A 21,011-nucleotide genomic window follows, 5' to 3' on the forward strand; every position below is an offset into this window, starting at 1 on the left:
CATGTCCAAACCATCTCGGTCACCGCTTTGTCTCGGCCATACATGTCCTGCACCCCTGTGACAAATTGTTCTTTTCCTTTGGGCTTTTTCCCTTCAGGCGTCGCCACAGCGAATCAACCTTCTCCATCTAACCCTATTCTCTGGATCCTCCTCTCTCACACCAGCTAACTTCATATCCTCTCTCACGATGTCCCTAAATCTCCACTTTGGTCTTCCTCTAGATCTCCAATTCCAGCATCCGTCTACCAATACATTCACTATCCCTCCTCTGTACATGACCCAACCATCTCTGACCTTCTCTCCAAAACATCTAACATGATGGACTCATTCCTGATCTTTTCCATCCTGGTGACTCCCAAAGAGAACCTCAACATCTTCATCTACTCCGCCCGTCTTTTTGAATTCAACTGCAATCGGTGCTAAAGGCTAACTGGAGCTTTAAGAATCAGTTTCCAGTTTAACGCAAGTTTACAAACTTAAAATATTAAGAGCTGAGAAAAGGAAACAACCGCCTATTTGTTTTTTCGCTGACGAAAGAAGGTTCAAACAAGTTTTCAAAGCCACGTAACCGGGAATGAAATAAGTGCCGAAACTGTGATCCAAACACAGGATCCCTCTAGAAAAAGGGTACAGCTTTTGCATCTTTACGGCAGCAAAATGCGAGAGAAAAACAGCTTTCTGCAAATCGTTTCAATGTCAAAAATATCATAAAAAGTCAGCATTACGATCCTGGGGTTTTTTCGGTATCCGCTCTGGCGTCGTCAAAGAATCCGGGAGCGCGTCCGCTTTTCCAAAAGGAAGACGAGATGAGAATAAAAACGCGGATTTTCCTGCGGGGAGACCGAGGTGGAGGAGGCGCGCTTCGAAACACAACTTTGGTCACATAGCATCTTTAATACCACCATTATAATAATTAGGATATCAAAAGTATCGAGTATACATACATCATTTGCATTGCGGTACACAAATCTGAACTGATTTATGCTTTTATATCTTTCATTTGTTGTTCTCGGGGTCAACTTTTAATGTTTTGACATTGTGCTGATACATTGAGTCGTTCTGAAGAACTGACGCTATTTCAGAAAGGAGAACATTTAGTTGGACATGTATTGTTAAGTAATATAAAAAGTTTTTGATATTTCCAAATGTAACTTGAATCCTATAGTCTACTACTTTCCAATACCAATAATCAAGAATCTTGATATAAGCCAAACTAGAGTCCATGTAACCAAAGTCAAAGTACTTCTCGTAGGGTTTTATCACCTACACTGATACTGATATTCTGTATTTTCTTCTTTTTTTGCAGTAAAGTTCTTTAAGCTGTGGGAACAGTCTCTTGAAGCCATGCCTGTTTTCGTAACAGTCCCGGTAAAATTGGATCTCGGTCGTCCGAGGATGTGTGTTTCTGTGTATGTTAGTTGTGGAAAGCGAGAGGTGGAGACGGTGAAAACACCTCACTTCTTCTCTCCTCCATCACCTTTACGGTCCCAGTCTGTGCTGCCTGTCAGACGCTGGTGATGGAGGCCAGGCAGTTCGATGACTTCTGGAGTTTCTCAGGCTGTGTGGCGGGGGGTTCTGGGATGGCACGAAAGCTGAATGGCAGTCCGATACTACTGGTGCCGATGTGGCCGGGGCTCAGCGCCGGATTCTGCCGTCTATTGCTTTCCACAATGCTGGACGTGTTGGACGCAAGGCTTTCACGTGTCCTGCACAAGAGATGGGACAACGTTACATTTCTGTGGTATTGAACCAAATATTGTAAAAAAAAACAAAACAAAAAAAACATGAGATTTTCAATTTATATATGAGTCTCATCCAAATCCAAATGTAAAACAGCACTAAATCTAGTGTAGATGAGGTATTGGAAATCTAGCATTGAAGAAAAAAAAAAAATTAAGATCATCACTGTATGAGTCTCATTCAAATGTACAAAAAAAAACACTAAATCCAGTGCAGACAAGGTATCGCAAATATAGCATTGAAAAAAAAAATTGATTTTCACTTTATATATGAGTCTAATCCAAATGTAAAAAAAAAACACTAAAACCAGGGCAGATGAGGTATTGGAAATCTAGCATTGACAAAAAAATAGATTCTCACTTTATATATGAGTCTAATCCAAATATAAAAAACACTAAAACCAGTGCAGACAAGGTATTGGAAATCTAGTATCGGAAAAAAAAAAAAAAAATTAGATTTTCACTTTATATATCAGTCTAATCGAATGTAAAAAAACACTAAATCCAGTGCAGATGAGGTATTGGAAACCTGGCATTGCAAAAAAAAAAAAAAAAAGATTTTCACTATATATACGAGTCTCATCCAAATGTAAAACAGCACTAAATCCAGTGCAGATGAGATATTGGAAATCTAGCATCGAAAAAAAACAAAAAAACATTTTCACTTTATATAGGGGTCTCATCCAAATGTATAAAAAAAAAAAACACTAAATCCAGTGCAAATGAGGTATTGGAAATCTAGCATTAAAAAAAACAAACAAACAGATTTTCACTTTATATAGGCGTCTCATCCAAATGTAAAAAGCACTAAATCCAGTGCAAATGAGGTATTGGAAATCTAGCATTGAGAGATAAAAAAAAAGATCAACAATGTTCGGGGTTCAACTGTAAGGATGGACTTGTCTCTGACATTTTTAATCTTTTACACTTTGGGGTTGGGATTTTAACGATACTTGGAATGACAGCTGTTGGCCAGAAAAATATAGGTTTTTCTTTTCCGAGATCCAGATCATCTCGACTCCTCCTGACTTCTCAACTCTTTCGGGATTACACCAATATTCAGTATAAGACTAAGAGAGCACAGAACTCCATGGAGGACAGGAAAAAAAAAAAAAAAAGGGCTTGTTTTGAAAATAAACTCCCCCCTCAGTTAATGAGCCACCAAACTCCCAGGCATTATTTATATCACACCAACTGTCTCAACCAGCAGATTCTGATAAAAAACAAAAGCGTCCTGATCGCGACGCTTACCTGGTATTTCAGAAATGTTCACCCGTGAAACAGTCACGGCATCGTAACAAATGGCGTACGGGCACTCTTCACACACGCCACGCGTTTTTCAATATACTCGTCATTTTCCAAGTGAGCTCAAAAACGCCATTCAGGGTCAAAAGCGTAGCGTGTATAAAAATAAACGCTAGCGTATTTCATCGTGTCCTGATGCGCATCCTGATGTCACAAAGCCAACGTTGTCTTTCTGTGTGACAAAAATCTTGCTTTTGCAACCGTCCTTACGACACGCTCGTCACCACAGGTGTTTCACATCTAGAAATGTCCCGTTTTTATTTTAAATATTTCCATCCTTCGATAGTTTCAGTTGTTTTTTGTCATTTGGATTCCACACGACGCGAGTCTTCCGTTGCTCTCTATATAGTTGTCTGCTCCTGTCAGTGCTGATGTGAAGATATTAACAGAACAACTTGCTAGTTCCTGAACCTCTCGCTCTGCAGTGATGGATTGAGGTGTCGCTCTAATCCTAAAGTAGCTTTAAGCCGGAAAAAAAATGTCAACAAAATTCACCCAAACAATGATTTTTCGAAACCAGTTATTTTTTTTGTGTCTAAACATTAGCCGATGCGGAAATTAAATCATTTTGAAATGTCACCGAGTGGCACCTTCCATCTCACTGCAAGAAGGTCGCTGGTTCGATCCCGACAGGGGGCCAAGTCTCCACGTTCTCCCCGTGGGTTTCCTCTGGGTTCTCCAGTTTCATCCCAAAACCCATGCGGTTGGTTCATCGGAGACTCGAAATTGCCCAAACGCGTGAATGACAGTGAACGGTTGGTTTTCTCGACTCGCGACCGGTCCCGGGTCGCAATTGGGATAGGGTACCGCGCCCCTGTGACCCCGAGTGGACGATAAGCGGTATAGCTAACGAATGAATGAGCGAGGTGTCATTCGGAAGCCCAACGGGCAAGAGGGCGAAGCCATTGCGAAATCTATGACTTGGAGATCTAACATGTTCCCTGCCGTCTGAGGCACCTTAGGTTGAAGGGCGGTTGCCCTATGAGAAGCACGTAGGGCTTCCGAGGCAACGGCCCTACGAGTGCCTTTAGGATGAAGTGTTTGGCAGAGTTTCCACAGTGAGAAGCATCGCGACTCAACATCGGCATTGACTTCCGTTAAGCCCGCAAACTCAACATATTCAGACTTTGTTGGCTCAGGTGACAACATGCATTGTAATGTTGCACATACCTGGGGGAGTTGAATCCACTATCCACTGTGACACTGCTACTGTCCATGCTGTCCAAACGGGCAGAGTGGGCTGACTTCTGGCTGCTGCTGTTCTCGGTTTCCTTGGGGCTGAGTAAGGTCAAATTGGTCTCCAGTTTCCGCTGCAGATCGTGGTCCTTCTCCCGCTCCAGTAGCCACTGCATGGTTCCCTCCCCGCCACCGCCACCGTTCCCGCCACCATTACCGCCCCCTTCCCCGTGGTCTTTGTTATCCTCTACGGTTGCCAACTCTTTGTGCGAGTCCTCCTCTGCCTCTTCCTCCTCCTCATCATCTGATACATTATAATAGTCAAAGGAGGCCGAGGGGACTGTTGGCTCTAAGCAGCCCTGTAAAACCGCAGGTGACGCTGAGGAAGTGGCTGAATTGGAAGGCTGCTGGGGCTCAGGATTGTCTAGGGCCTCTGTTGATTTGGCATGTGAGGCTTTCCGCAATGTGCCAGACTTGGTGTAGCTGCTGTCCACATAGCCTGTAGACAAGGCATTATGTGGAGGTTTGAACAAAGTGTCCTTGCTGAAGATCTCTTTCCTTTTGATTACCATACCGCCTCCTCCCCCTCCGGGATCTACGTTGTGTTGGTGCGGCGTCAAACGGGCGTTCTGAACCGGCTCCGGCGTCTGGCTTGGCGTCAGGCGGACCGAGCCGTTCTGTCCCTTTGCTGCCGACAAGTCCTCCTTGTACTCCATCTTGTGAGGAGAAGTGAGGTGAGGCGTTTGGTGGTCAGCCGGAGAGCCCTTTCGGAGTCCCCCTGATGAGGTTAATGTGTCATATTCTGATTTTGCCTGAGGCGAAGGGGCAGTTAGGATTGTTTCGTTTGACGTATTGCACTGGAAGTACTCATCTGTTGAGGGCTTCGACGAAAGTCCCATTAGCTCATTGTATGTCGGCAAGCTATCTCTGCTCTTGTTCCTCTCCATCGTACTCCGGATCCTCGACTCGTCCAAACTCCCTTTCCCCAAATCAGGCACATTAAAATCAGAGTGGAACTTAGCAGCAGAGAACATGATCCTTGAGTAGTGGGTGGACTTCTGTGTGGCTCGCAGGGTCCCGTCGTCGGTGTAGTAATGACTACGTTCCTCCAGACTAGGTTCGAAATCTTCCGGCGCTCCCAGTGAAGGGCCCTTGAGAGAGTTGTCCATGGACCGGGAGCGTTCTTTCGCTTGATCTGACCTCTCGTGACGCGACTTCCTGTCCTGATTATGACTGTGACTTCTCTGCACTCTGGACTGGCACGTTCCCCGGGAGGGCTCGGGAAAAGGCATTTCCGTTCTCCTCTTAGCCAGCTCCCCGGACACGTCCCACTCGGGGGTGACGGGGCAGTACGACTCGGTAATGTTGGGGTTGCTGTGCACGAGGTACGTCGCGCCGCCACTTCGTCTACGCTCCAAAGTATACATGGCCTCCCGGGGCGAGCGGACGAGCGAGTGACTAAAGAAACGGTAATCCCTTTCCATGAACACGAGGTCCCAGTTCGAGCCCTCCGACGGGTCTCCCCTGGAAGTTCGGGGTTTGCTGTGTGAACGAGACTTACCGTGCGGCGCCCTCCTGTGGCCCCGCCCCCTCCTGCTGCGCGCACTGTGCTGGGCTGAAGAGCTCGCCTTGTTTTTCTGCGTACGTTCTTCCTCCAGCCTCTTCATGACCGCCGTGTGCCTCGCCACATTCTCCACTGTCAGGTCGGGGTTTATTCGGCGGATGATCTCCATCTCCACCTCGCGCGGGATGGGAGTGGTCGGCACGTCCTCGTCGCGAAGAGGCCACTCCTCCGGGGGGAACTGGGCGGAGAAGGTGGACAACTGCCTCATCTTGTCCTTCTTGAAGCTCAGTCTGAAGAGCCTGAGCCCGAACCTTTTGGATTGTTTCTCGCCACATCCGCCGCCGCCACCACTTCCCTCTTTCTTTTTGGTTAGAGTGTCAGTTTTATAAGGGAAAGAAGTGATGCCTTTGCTCTTCTCAGCTGGATCTTGAGGCGGTGCTTGTTGGACAGGTGGGGACGTGGAAAGCGGGGGGTAAGGGTACGACGGCGGTTCTCCTCGGTGCTCCTTGGATGGCGCGTTCGGCGGAGGTTCTCCGGTACTGTGGTCCTTGGTAGGCTTACTTTGAAGGGAATCCCCCTTGTGCTCCTTTGGCGATTTACTTTGGAGCGCAGAGGCATGAAGTCTGGATGGGTCTTCACGATAGGAATTAAATGAGTCGTTATGATTCTTGCGCGCCGGCCTCTCTCTCAAGCAGCCAGGTGTGGACGGTGTGGCGTTGCCAGACTGAGGCGAAGTGCATTGCTGAGGTTGCTGCTGCTGCTGTTGTTGTTGTTGTTGTTGTTGTTGTTGTTGTTGCTGCTGCTGCTGTTGCTGCTGCTGTTGTTGTTGTTGTTGTTGTTGTTGTTGTTGTTGTTGCTGCTGCGGTTGGCGCTCTGACAGCCGATCATCAAGGTGATACCACTTGTTGTTGGTTCGTATGAGGGACGGAGTGATATAGTAGGTCTGGGGGGTGACAATGAAGTAGCCCTCTGGAGTCGGGTAGATCTTCCTCTCTCGCACCAGCATGTTCAGTGTATGTCGCAGAACCTCCAAGCTGGGTGTAGGCACACCTGCAGACACACATTTCGGACAAAGTCCAAACTAGGGTTAAGAAAACTTCTTGAGGCAGTTGAAACACAGTTGAAAAAAAAAAAAAAAAAAATCCTGAACATCAAGTGTCTGTAACTCCGTGTGACCGACTGCTAAAAAAAAAATTTTTAAAAATGGAGCTGAAATGAAACAATTGAATCAATTAAAAAGTGACTTTGCAACATATCTTGAACTTCACAAGTAGCAAATATAGTTTGTGGTGTCCCCCTGGAGAACATAAATATAATACTTTTTGAAGGCTGCAATATGGAACACAGTCAAATAAGAATTATGACATTTGGAAACACTAGAAAGTGGGTTAAAGAAGGTATATCACATTGAAAGGGAATGAAGAGTAAAATGATAGATGCGAAAGGAAGATATTTTGAATTATTGCCATTATATCTCCACATTCTTGTGGATTTCAAATCGCAAAAGAATGCTCCGGAAGTGTCTGACAGGTATGTAAAAACCAGCATGAACAGCGTTGAGTCATAAATAGAAAAAAAAATAAAAAATAAAAAATCAAATAGTCCGATGACAAGTTAAAGTCCAGTTTGAAAATATACAATTGTGCTTTTATAAATGTATGTATAGATGTACGGAAAAATGACTCATCCTATTTACATTTCGCAATGATTTAGCTAAATACATCCACATATATATTCCTTCCTGAACCCTACATCTGAACGGAGCTGTGATGAGGACAATTTTTCCCCATTTGTTTTCTTAAACAGGGCCGGAGTAAGAAGATGATGGTTTCCAGCAGGCAGTTTCATCCAAGGCGCCATCTATGGTTAACGCCGATCATAGCCGAACAAACCTCACGTTTTGAATTTCACTTGCATTTCATTGTTTGTGACAAACTTCATATCGTTATGTGGCGACAATGTGAGATTTACCCGCATTGGGAGTTCAGATGCCAAGAAATACAATTTTTTTTTTTGAGAAAAACTGCAGTACAAAAGCAGTTTCAAGGACATTTCACGCCTCTCAAGATCGAAATACGTTCCTACATCGGTAATAATTGCGACTCCCCGTTCGTAGCCTTTGTTAGTAAAGACTAGAGAGGTATGTTTTTGTATTTAGCGCTGGCAAATAAAGCAAAAGCAGCCACGGGGATTCAAACATCGAACGCCAAGCAACAGGAGGATAACATAAAAAGTCGTGAGGAAAGGTACTTATTATTTTGACACAGGAATGAACTCAAAATGTGAATTACGAACAAAAGGTGGCGCCCAGAAAAGCAAAGCCGGCCAGACTGGGAGTCGGATAGGCGGGGAAAACCCTGCCGTGGGTTGCCTGGCGTTACATCATCCATGTGTTGGACCTGATGCAAGCTTTAAGTTCTGTAGTAAAGATGACTTGGAAAACATACTTCCCAGTAAATGTGGCTTCAAAACGGTTAAATCTGCCCCCTTTGTGTTCGAAAGCTAAATATCATATGTATTTTACGTGCACTTTAATGTCACATGGACCTGAGTTTGATTTATTTTGCTTAAAATGAGGCTCAATCATCTCCAATTCCACCTTCGCTTGCAGTTTCTTTTTTTTTTTTCCCTCCCGTTGGACATAAGAGCTCCCTGCTGCATGTCTGAATTTGTCGGTTTTACTTTCCACGCTCATCATTTTAATAGAAGGAATCGTTTGTCTGAACTTACCTCGGATCTAACTTTGAAGCAGGATACGAGTCCTCGCGTTAAGCGATCGTGAATATGACTCACGTTTAGCGTGGAAACATAAATACCGCTTTTACGTGTTAAACTTCGCTTCTAGATCACTCCATTAAGGGAAAAACAGGAGGATCAGTTTTGGAAATCACAAATCAAGATATATAGTAGCTTTAAGAAAAACAAAACAAAAAATACATCAGAATTGATGAAATTGGTGCCTGAAGATATTGTTGAGTTAAAAGAGAACATTTTGTCCCTGTGGGAAAATTTGCCATTAGAATTTATTAGAAAATTGATTGGTAGCATGTAGAGGAGGAGGTATAATGTTTACAAGGCTATTCTGGATATTAAATTAATCTTTTTTATTTTGCCTGTTTTTTTTTTTTTTGCTACTGTTTTTGTGGAAAAGATCGTTTTAACAATGTCACTAGACATTTTTTTTTTTGCATCAAAAAATCATTTTGTTTTCAATTTTGGTTTCAGTGTAAAAGAGGTAAACCGGTAAATTATATAAAATCTTTATATGTAATGAACTGTTCCTCTAGAAAATACATGACGAGTTAATATTATAAATGAATTGATGAAATTACACCCTAAATATATTGACTTAAAAGAGAAAATCTCATCACTGTGGGAAAATTAGCCACTAGAATTTATTAGAAAATTGATTGTATAGAAGGAGGTATAATGTTTACAAGGCTAATGGTGGCTACTCCGGTTATTCAATCAATCTTTTTAATTTTGCGCCTTTTTTTTTTTTTTTTTTTTTTTTGCTATTGTTTTTGTGGTATTTATAGAAATAAGAAAAGAAAACATAATTTCAACAATGTCACTAGACGTTTGTTCCACCAAAAAATCAATTTGTTTTCAAATTTTGAAACAAAAAAAATACATTGCAAAATTCATTTTTTCCTTGCCTGTTTTTTTTTTTTTTTTTGGAAACCCACTTGAAAAAAAAAAAAAAACAGATATATGTGAGGAAAAAACTAACACAAAGTTTTGATTTCAGGCAGAGGGCCACAAAATATTATTCCGATGGCCGCGAGTCTGAGACCCCTGCTCGAAATTGTCCGAAAGTGCGAATGAGAGCGTAAATGTACGTCTCTATGTGTGTGAACCGGCTCTCGACCAATCACCTCCTGCTCCCTCGTGACCACGAGGGCGGCAAAAACCGTGTGGATAATGAACGCGTCCTGGACATGATGGCGGGTCTTTTAAAAAAATTTTTTTTTTTTTTTAAATCACCGAGACCGAGTCAAATATCTTGAGAGCTCACAAAGAGGGATCAAGAGATTCACAAATTCTATTACACTTTGTTAGTTTTCCTGGGCGAGGAGTTTTCAGCGCTGCCTCCATGTCAGCTGATCTTATTTCCAGAACACTGAGTAGGCCTCTGTGCTTTTGCAGTGACGCAAAAGCTATTTAAATTTAGATTTCAACTGCTTTCTATCAGGGAGCGTTTTAAAAACACCCGGACGACCCGGTTCCCCAAAAGTCAACAAAGCAATTCAGGCAAGCGGCAAATACAAGAAGAGCCAGAAAGAAAAACAAACTCGGACATTCAAGTTACGTGTGTGTATGTTGATATACATTAAAAAACGTATTGCGCCTTTACGCGTTCTAGCAGATCTTACAGATTGTAATGAAATTTTCGGGTTAACTCCGAGTTCTCCACCCTCGCTGATGGAAACACGTGGCTGCCAAATGAGAACGGCACTAATTTAGAATAAGCTTTGCAGTTTTGTTCCATCAACCTGCATTCACGCCATGAACATCCAGCTCAGGTGAAATACAAATACACGATTCTTATGATAAGAAATATACCTGGACGGTTCTAATGTGAACTAGCGTATATGCACTTCACGTGTACGTCGATGCATTCATCATCTATACCAGGGGTGTCAAACTCATTCTGGTCCGAGGGCCGGACCAGTAAAATCATTACCTCGAAGTAACACTAAGTCCAAATTTTTCCTTTGTTTTAAAGGAACAGGTAAATGATAAAAAATCTTTATATGTACTGAACTGTTCCTCTAAAAAAATACATGACGAATTAATATTAAAAAGGAACTGATGACATTACACCCTAAAAATATTGAGTTAAGAGAAAATCTTGTCACTGTGGGAAAATTTGCCACTAGAATTTATTAGAAAATCTATTGTATAAGAGGAGATATAATGTTAACAAGGCTAATGGTGGCTATTCTGGTTATTCAATCTTTTGAATTTTGCCCGTTTTTTTTTTTTGCCATGGTTTTTGTGTTTTTTATAGAAATAAGAAAAGAAAACATCGTTTTAACAATGTCACTAGATGTTTTTTTTCTGTCAAAAAATCATTTTGTTTTCAAATTTTGAAGCAAAAAAATACATTGCAAAGTTATTTTTTCATTTTTTCCTTTCCCTTTTTTTCTTTAAACCCACTGCATAAAACCCCCAGATGCATGTGAGAAAAACACTAAACACAAAGATTTGAGGCCACAAAATATTGTTCCGAGGGCCCCAATCGGCCTGCGAGTGTGAGACCCCTGATCTATGCAGTCAGGAGTCTGTCTCAGATTTGTATTTTATTTTTTCTATTTTTTATTTTAATTTGATTCCATTTTTTTTTTTTAAATTTTTCTCTGCATTTCATCCATCATGGATGAATCAGCGGCGCCACGCCGCCCCTGAACCTGCAACCATTCCAGTTCTCCAAAGATCCTCCTCTCCAAAGACTTTGCCACCCTTAATTGTACATTTACAGTAACATTTAAATCGTTTTCAGGGACGGGACTTATTCGGCCTCGGTGTCAATCAAGCATCGTCGCAAGAGAGTGAAAAATCGAAAGAATTCTTTCAATGCGAATCATTCTTTAAACAACTGTTCCCGTTCCCCCTCTTTTGCAAATCCGGTGAAAAACGGGCAGCCTCCGCATGCTTGCCCGGGGCCGGAGGCTGAGGTTCGTACCTGGGAAGCTGGCAGTGAGATGCTCCACCAGAGCCTCCTGGTTGACGGGCTTGTGGGCAGAGTTCATAGCAGAGATGGCCAGACACAGGATCTCCCCCAGCGGGATGAACTGTGACTGACTGATGGGCGACATACTGATGGGAGACACGTCACCTGCAGGAGGGGAGAGGAGGAGAATGCATCGGCACCGCCGTTAGATTATGAATGAACGGCAGGCGCAGCGTGTGAAAGTATGACGTAATGGTCAAACAGCAGCAGTTAGCCTGGAACGGCTCCACCCCTCCTCCCTGTGCTTCCCGAGCCTCTAATTCCTCTCTGTTTTCCGGCAAGTTAGCATAGCGAGGCGGCTGCTGCAGCAACTGTGACATGAGATCACCTGAATCTTCCCACCTTTGTTATTTAATTCACATCACGTCACAGAGAGAGGGAGAGAGAGAGGGAGAGGGAGGGAGGGAAAGAAGAAAAAAAAAAAAGAGCCTGCACGATCACTGGGGTTTTTCATCGGATAAAAAGGCGACGTCTATTAAATATTAGAAAATTTCACCCAGATGTGGCACCACGGTAAAAAGCCGGCCTTTGTTGAATTATAAGCTACTTTGGCCGTCGGCGACACGGCTTTGGGAATAGCGAGATCATCCTTCAACCGGGCGGCCGGTCCGTCCCTCTTAGAGCAAACATCTGCTGTCCCGGAAGGCTGGAAAGGAACAAACCGGATCCGTCCTGCGAGCGATCGCGCCAAATGAACCCTCCCCAAAAAAAAAAAAAAAAAAAAAAACACGCAGGGACGATTTCATGCGCAGGTCACTGCCCGCGGCCTCCTCAGGTCACCCAGAAATCATTAGTGTGTGATTATGAAAAGTTTTAACCGGTATTTCCTGCTCTTTCCCCCCCACGCCGGCCACCGGGAACGGTGAGCCGACACTCGGACGGACGGTCGGTCGGTCGGTCAGGCAACACGATGACGTTATCTCTGCTTAGTATCGCGGCCGCCCAAAGCTTTATGTGGCTTCACATGGCTCGAGTCCGTTTATTCCGGTGAACGGGAGAAAAGCCGGGAAACGGCAGCCGTTCTCAAAATCGTGAAAAAGAACCGACCCTGAGAAGAAAACGAGGAAAAAAAACGATAAAAGAGACTGAAGTGTTTGGGTGTTTTACGGTTATGGAGATTCTCGTGAGAGGCGCGAAGCGCTCGGGTTATCCTCCGACCAGATCGTCCCTGACGAAATTTAGGGCAAAGGTGATCGAACCGACGCTACCGGCCTCCTTTGAATGACTAGAAATGATATAAATGATTAAAAAGAAAGATGGTATGCGTTTATACCGGGAAGCGTCGCTGTCATTTTCTTTTTTTTTTGGTTTATCGCTGTCTATTTTATATCGGTGGGGTCTTTATATATGAAGAAGGGTGAGGAGAGGTTTGTTACAAACATATTCCGACAGACATTTGGACCCAGTGGTTTCAATGAAATGTAACAAAAGCCTAGAGGAGATGAGACATTAAATAAAAATAAAGCGAAAATATTTTTCTATTTCCCTTTTTTTTTTTTTATGACACATCCAGATACACTGGAGAAGTGCACCTCTTGACCACATGTTGTAAAGGAGTGGAGGGAAAAAAAAAAAAAAAAAAAAAAAAAATGTAAAAAAAATCCCGTCTCCCCTTCGCCCCAAAATCTAAGCAGCTGTGTGGAGGATGGATTTTACAGGCGCTGGGAGTGTCAGACTCACCTGGTGCACGATAGCTTGGAGGGGACGGAGAGAAATGAGGAGCAGGGGGGGGAGGAAGATGCTGTTTCTGCACACGGATGTCTTTCTCGCTACGAGAGAGATTGTGCTCCAGTGGGCGTTCGGCGAGCTCCGAGCTGGGCCAGGCCCGCCGCAGATTGCCGCTACGGTTCTTCTTCATCGTGACCCCTTTTACCAGGTGGCCCTCGCCCCCGGGGGTTTCTGGGATAAGGTGGTGGTGTAGGAGGGGGGGGGGGGGAGGGAGGGAGGGAGGGAGGGAGGCGGGGAAGGGGGTGCAGGGGGAGGTCGACCAACCTCAGGCTCAGTGCCTCCCCCGCATCGGTAAGAACGTCCCGCTAGAGCGATCACACACCAGACATGGCAGGAACCAGTGTGCACCTTTACACACACACGCACGTCTCATTTACATCCACGAGTGAGCTACAAACGACTCCGTTCGCGCTGCGGGTGGTTGTCATCGGCTGCTGGGCTCTCCCCGGCTGATGTGGAGCGATTGCAGCGGCGGCGGCGGAGGTGCAGGTGATTGCGCGAGGCATCACCCTTTCATCGGCTTCAGACCCAGACACCATTTGTAGCATCCCCATTTGCATGCGTAGGGAGGCACATTACGTAGCCACTCTGATGTGGGAGGAGGGAGTAGGAGAGAGGTGGGGGGGCAGGGGTAGAGATGAGGGAAATGGGGCATCGGAGGCGAGGAGGACAGTAAGGAGAGATTTCAGCGGAGGTTCGGGGATCCGCCGGCTCCTTCCTTCCGAGTAAAAAGTAACGGGGGAGGGAAGGCGGGCGGACGGTCAGAGATGCGGAGCTTAAGAGGCCCGGTCTTCGACAATAGCTCGATTCACCACAGGAGCGCTCGGTCGCTTCCCCGGAAAACAAAAGAGCTCACTTGAAAAAAAAAAAAAATGAAATAAAAGCTCCATTCACCCCAGCGGGCAGTGAAACCTCAACAGTATGCCAAGTATCGGAGATGTCATATTCACCTCCATCTTTATCCGATCAAGCGCAAGACCCCATCGTCCTTTCGACAACAGCACGCCGGGAGAGGGTGGGGAGAAAAAAATGGAGAGCATACAAATAAATAAATAAATTCAAGAATAGATATCCACCGTTCCCTGCAATCCAACGGAAGGAGCTCCCGAGCCGACCGCCGTAGCATCCATTCATTAACGGGGGTGGGGGGGGGAGGGAGGGATGCAAACTCCAGTCAACGGCAAATCTCTTTCAACGCTAATGCTGCAGCTGCTCCCAGCACCTCCAGGAAGGGTGTGTGAATATGTGTGTGTGTGTGTGTGTGTGTGTGTGTGTGTGAGGGAGAGTGTGTATGCGCGCATCCGCCTGCTGCGCGTGATTCTGCGTGAGCATGCATGCGTCTGTGTCTGGGTGATTGAGGCTGAGGGGAGGGGAGGAGGAGAGAGAGAGAGAGATGTGCATAAGGCAGAGGGGAGAGCAAATATCAACAGCTCAAAAGACACACACACACACACACACACACGCGCGCACACACACACACGTGCACGAGCTAAATTATTCAGCCCTCAGACGATGTCCGGGGTTAAAGCCCTGAGCCTTTGGCAACACATTTCCATCTTCACCCTGCTTCACCCTCTGGTTCCCTCACATCAGCCTCGCTGCGCTCAGAGGACGAGGAGGCCCCTGCGATCACCACCATCACCTCCTCCCCGTCTTTTTCATGCCTCGCCCGACCGTAGGAAGCCGAAGCCGACAACTCGCGAATGCTAAACCAACGAGAAGCGCGGCCGACGACGCCCCCGTCGGCCTTTCCCCGATTGGGGAACCGCGCCGGAATTTGAGCATCTCCTTCACGGGCGTCCGGCGTGGACGCGGCCCGGCCCCTCCTCGGAGTTGCGAGTTGCTGACTCACATGAAAGAAGTGTGCACGGACGGTCGGGAGGGCCGGCGCAAGTTAGGGGGCAAGACGGGCGGAGGGGAAGGGGTTGGGGTGTCACAACTAATCTGCTCCAGTTCACTGATACTAAAGAGAAAGAGGAGAGGAAGGGAGGGAGGGGTGAGGAAAAGGTGGCGGCGGTTTGCGAGGTTGGGGGGGGGGGGGTGGGGGGGGGCGACACCACGCCAGCCATTTTATTTCTCAGTAGTGCTGCAACAGCCTTTGTTGCCATGACGACGCAAGCCGATGATCTCATAGCTGTTACCTTTGAGTGCCGTCCACTTAAAGTGCCAGTCGCCCCGAGATAGGAGAGCAGACAGACGTGGCGCAGACGAGGTCTGAACATCCTTCGTCGCCGCCGAAAAAACACGAGATCCCTCAAAGAAATCAGAAGTTCTGACGGCTGCGGAGCGGCGGCGGGGAAAGTGAACCCTCGTGCACGGAGAGACGCGGGGGGGAAGGAGCGGCGCTCGCAGGGAAAAAGCTGACTGCTTGTGATCCATTCATCTATTATCAAAAAGTAATTTTTTTTCCTATTGAATTAATTGTAAAAATAATAATGATAATAATTTAATAGCAAAGATTCATTCTTCTTAGATGAGAATAATTTTGGGCATCACTTTAAGCTTATTTATCTAAGTTCTACAAAAGTGATAAAAATGATAAAAACATCTTAAAAAAAATTGATGGATTCTAAAGTGATGAGAAAAATGTCAATCGCAGAAAGCAAATAAATATCTCAATATAAAAACGGTATATTCTAACTAATTGTATTTTTGTGGATGCTTATATACATTTAATATAAGAATATTTCATCACTTTAGCCCTCATGAAGAAAACACACAATATAATACTTGTGAAGGAGATACAAACCCTCAGACGGAAATGATCTTTTTTTTGCAAAATCTTTAAAAAAAATGCGCATAAAAAAGTTCCCATCGTTGCAGATAAAGGGCAGAAAAGACTCCGACAAGGCCGTGAGCTGATATTAGGGTCAGTTGTGCTCGCCTGGTTCCCCCTGCGTAATGCACTTCCACGTCACGTTAACAAAGCGGGTTTTATTGAATTACACGGCTTTGCATTATAGATTTTTACTCCTCATATCAAATAACAGGAATTGGGGAGTCAAACTGAAAAGTGGGAGTGTCTCCCGCTTGTCACGCCACCGTTTTATGGAGTGTAAACTAATGCAGTAGCAGATTATCGTACGCTCTCTATAGGTGCGTGTTATCACCTGGAGCTGCCACAGACTCACGGGAGTCGCGCTCGCATTTGTGCACGTTTACCTCGCATTTACTGCACTGCGCTCAACTTATTCCAGCGTATGTTTTGACAAAACTGACGGAAAGCATTCATTCGGGGGGGGTCAAGAGGGGTCGAAGCCTATCCAAGCTGTCATTGGGCGAGAGGCGGCGCTTCACCCTTGACAATTCCAGGGGCGCATATAGAGACATACGACCGTTCACCCCCTCATTCACACGTCTGGGCAATTTAGTGTCTCCATTGATGCATGTCGCTGCTTGTTTTTTTGGACCGTGGGAGGAACCTGGAGGGGAGCAACCGAAGACGAATTTCATTCCTTTCTTTACAAAGACTAGCGTAATTTCCGGACGATAAGCCGCGACTTTTTTTTCCCACGTAAACAACGATGCGGGTAATATATGGACTTTTTTTTTTGGGGTGGGGGGCGCTAACGAGCTTCGCGCCGCTAAAACGTTTATCCTCGTCACGTCGGACCGATGGAATGACCGGGAAATTCCGAGTCCGTTCAACTCCGACACCGAAGAAGACGACTTTAACGGTTTTAGCGGAGGAAGCCCGAGATAGCGACCGGCTAGCCGGTGCGGCTTATGGTATGGTCCGGATATTACGGTAATTTGAGATTGACATGGTAAACACAGGTCAACGTTTCCTTTGCTTTATCTGCATGCAAAGTGAACGTTTACTCTCATCTTAAAAGGAACCGCGGCGGATTACAACCTCCTCCGAGTGATTTCTGCCGGCGCTCTGCCCTCCAGTGGAGACTTCCCACCACATCCTGATCTGACATCTAGATACATCACGGCTAGTTTTTCTGCCGTGTCGAACACTTCCCTCAATTCTCTGCTGCCGGGACCCTCCCTTTCCTTCCAACGGGGGGATCGGCGACGCAGGGCAACCGCGTTTTCCCGAACAAATGCTCCACTTTTCCTTCCTTCGAGAGCACGCACTCCTCCCACACCATTGTTTTTTGCCCCGCGGGCGGATGCAAAGTCACCCGGTCTATCAGATGGTCTTGTCAATAATATTCGGAGGGGGCGTAAATAACTATAACTCAGCTGCAATCCAGGACTTTTGTCAAAACGGAATTAATCCTGTTGTGTTTTTCAATCCTAATCAGACGTTCTCAGGGAACCTTCGGGGGATAATCTGCTTTACATCAAGCCGCGGCGGGCAAACGCTCAAAAAGCCACATCGGAGTTGAAAAACAAAATAACAGCGACCGCAAACTACTCTCTGAATTGTTTTCCCGTGCAATCGTTTTCTTTCTCGTTTTGAGACTTTAAGTTCTCACAACAACTTGGAAAACACTTGACACGTGTTTAAAAAAAAAAGAATAAATTATGATAGAACGAGCTACGGGGGCGCTCACTAAAACACCAACAAGAGGAGGGTAAATAGAAATCCCTAGTGCATTTCATTGGTTTGTGTGCATTTGTTGTAAAAAAAAGAACTAAAAATAAAACAGGTTTTTACGTCTGACTTACATTACATTACATTTGGCAGACGCTTTTATCCAAAGCGACTTACAATAGAGGACATAGGGAGTGCAAATAACACTTGCAAATACAAGATGCAATGGTGACTTATGGTGATTTGTATGTGGTTTAGGTGACAATAAAGAGAGAAAAAAAATGTTAAAACGCATTAAACAAGAGGTTCCTGTTAAACCAGGGTGTTTGCATTGACAAGAGGAATCGGCGATCGGCACGCCGCGCTCTCAAAATAACCACCCGACCGATTCTCCTCGTTGACCCTGAACCTCTGCGGTTTTATCCTCCCCGGATTAGGAGGAATCAGGTGGAAGTGTTGGAGAACACATCTGGCGCCGTGTTGGTTTAAGCATTACCGGGTCTGGTGAGTTATTAGCTCGGACCAACATTCCAGCACTTATCGGCGTTTGTTTCGCCGCTGTCAGCGCGGCCCCGCCTCCCGAAAAGAGGAATTACGCGGCGGGATCCATCTCGGAGCGACCTTTGGACTCCCAGCAAACATCGGGAATATTAGAGCTTTTTAAGATCTGATAACAGAAAAGTCATTTTAAGGAACTTCTTCTAAACCCTCGGGTTGTTTCTCATACATTTCCACAAGTTGTTTATATTGACACACTTATTTTACTCCCTGTAGTGTTTCTTAAGCAAAAAGGTGATACATTAGAGGAGATAAATGTGGAAAAAATATATATTTTAATATCAAGAATGAATGTTTCCAGTCCTCCCAGTCTTGATACGGTAATTTCTGAGCGGCATTTGACAATAATTTGTCAACGTCACTCCCATTATTCATACTTTTTAAAGTGTTATCAGAAGAAAATTCACTCTTAAGGTTTACGTCTTCTTCTATCGCCTGCTAAATCCCTGCAGCGCTTTTATCAGCGTTCTTAGACGAGACCATCCAGACCCGTCCCGGCACATACGAGCGTTACCCAAAGATGATGACTCGGAGAACGGGAACGGCCTGGAAACCGTCCGGGGCCTTTTGTCTCGATGAGTAACTCCGTTTGGCACGAAGCAGCGGAGGGAGGAAGGGGAAACCGAGCGGCGGCCGCTAAATCAAAATGACTAAAAATCCGAGTTTTATTGGGCCGGGCGTCGATCAAAAGCTTTCACGGGATAAAGGCGGCGTAAAAAAGCGGACACGGGAAAAGCGTCGGAGCTCTGAGGAGCCGCAGAGGGGAGGTAAATCAGTCAGAGAGGAATTTACATCACACAAATAGAGACACTTCAAGGGGGGGGGGGAGAAAGAGTAACAAAGGTCACGGTTGAATGAGGGGTGAGACGGCGGCGGAGCGCAGAGTTCACGCCGAGTCACTTCCAAGGCTTGGGTAGGAGACGCTGGAACCTGATGTTTGGCTTTTTTTTTTGGCCAAAAAAAAACAATCTGGCAAGGTCGGAGCATCTATCGAAACATGGTTCATTCATTCACGCGTCACAAAGAGACAAAACCATTCACACGTCCGGACGATTTAGGGCCTCCATTGAGCCTCCGGCGTGTTTTCCGACCGCGGGAGGAAACCGGAGAACCCGGAGGAAACGCAGGGAGAGAGCGGACGCTCCACCCGGTAACCGAATCGGGGATCTTCTGGCTTTTACAGATTTAGCCGTCGCACAATCACGAAAAGAGGGAGACGTCCACGTGTGTGTAAGGTTAAAACACACATAAGAAACACCACGTTTAAGAAACCGTTGTCCGTCCCTGACCAGCAATAACTCGCGCTAATCAGTTACGGTGCTACATCACGTTGCCACCTTGCACATTATTTATTCTTGTATAATTGTAAATATGGAGAGACTTTTCTTTAGATCACACTATGCACTCTTACACTTCAGAGTTTATTTTTCAACATTCTTAGCTTGTTTTGTCCTGTAGGTCTTGCTGCTGTTGCAAACCAATTTCCCAAACATGGGATTATCAAAGTACACCTCATCAGCAGACAAAAAAAAAAAAAACACAAATCTGAGTCAACCGTTTTGTTTAAACAGAATAATTACACTTTTTACTTTCAAGGTTTCCTAAAATCTGCAGGAGCCGGTAGGTCTCAGACGTCCCGGTCCGAGGCCGCGCCGAGATATGTTGGGATTCAGCGAACCTTCCGGACGATGTGAAATCCCTAAATTCCTCCCTGCATGTTGAGCAATACCACAACCGAGCGCAGAAACAATGTGAAAGTCCATGTTGGTTCTTCCAAAATAAAGGTAGGGTCCATACACACCTATGCCCTGGATGTGGAAGCCCTGAGGGGGTTTGAGTGTCCTCCTGGTCCAGCCGTTCCGCAGCACCTGGAGATGGTCCTCCTTCCCCTGGATCAGCAGAACATGCTCGTCTATCCAGCCCAGGAAGAAGACCTGGGCCAGGGCGTGGGTCAGCGGCCGGTTCCAGAAGTGCTGCATGTTGGTGGCCTTGAAACTGGCGAACACCTCGTAGCCGACGTGATGCGGGAACGTGGCGGAAAACTCGGCGTGCAAAGACGACGCGGACGGCGGGGACCGGCCCTCCCCATCCTCCGCGCACAGCCGGGACAACACCAGGGCCAGGGAGTGCGGGGTGATCCGCAAGAGCTTCTCCATTCCCCGCGGCAGGGCTCACTCGGTGTGTGTGTGTGTGTGTGTGAACCCGGATTCACAAAAATGAAAACACTCCTCTCACCCGAATGGTCTTTAAAAGAAGTGTGCATGAGTTCACACACACACTTTTCTTTCTCCAAGTGCAGCTCTGCAGGCTCCTCTGCAAAGAAGCGCGCCTCTCTCTCTCTCTCCCTATGCGTGTGTGTGTGTGTGTGTGTGTGTGTGCACGACGTGGGAAAAAGTTTGACGCGCAGGTGCTCCGTGCACAAAGCGGGAAAAAATAGTAAGCGACGAGAAACGCCCTCCCACCCTTTGCTTGTGCTGCGTTCAAGTTCGCCTCGTAAAACTCCCACTCTCTCCCGACACAAATAGAAAATAAACAACGACAAATCCAATACGATTCATTCAAATGAAACACTTTCAGGAATCTATTGCCATCTAGCGATGAAAGTATATATCGTGGCCAAAAAACTTCTTCAAGTCACTTAACACCTTTCAAAAGGGTGGAATATTTAATAGAAGCAAGCAGGAGAAATACTTTATTAACCTCTAAATCATCCTG

General features: G+C 45.8%; 1 protein-coding gene across 2 annotated transcripts; it reads right to left on the reverse strand.

The window, feature by feature from the left end:
* Positions 1 to 874: 874 nt before the first annotated feature.
* Positions 875 to 20,584, reverse strand: stox2a (storkhead box 2a). 2 transcript variants are annotated; one of them, XM_086157449.1, is made up of 4 exons: positions 20,098 to 20,584; positions 11,474 to 11,626; positions 4,215 to 6,834; positions 875 to 1,706 (listed from the first exon to the last, which is right to left on the reverse strand). In XM_086157449.1, the coding sequence occupies exons 1-4, from the start codon at positions 20,450 to 20,452 to the stop codon at positions 1,505 to 1,507; spliced, it is 3,330 nt and encodes a 1,109-aa protein (XP_086013575.1). In that variant the 5' UTR covers positions 20,453 to 20,584; the 3' UTR covers positions 875 to 1,504. The 2 variants fall into 2 exon arrangements, with proteins under 2 accessions (XP_086013575.1, XP_086013577.1); XM_086157451.1 differs by lacking the exon at positions 20,098 to 20,584 and adding an exon at positions 13,202 to 14,377.
* Between the last annotated feature and the right edge of the window lie 427 nt (positions 20,585 to 21,011).

Source organism: Fistularia commersonii, chromosome 12, assembly GCF_037954325.1.
Source record: "Fistularia commersonii isolate RoL2024-O1a breed Wild chromosome 12, RoL_Fcom_v1.0, whole genome shotgun sequence".
Classification (NCBI taxonomy): domain Eukaryota; kingdom Metazoa; phylum Chordata; class Actinopteri; order Syngnathiformes; family Fistulariidae; genus Fistularia; species Fistularia commersonii.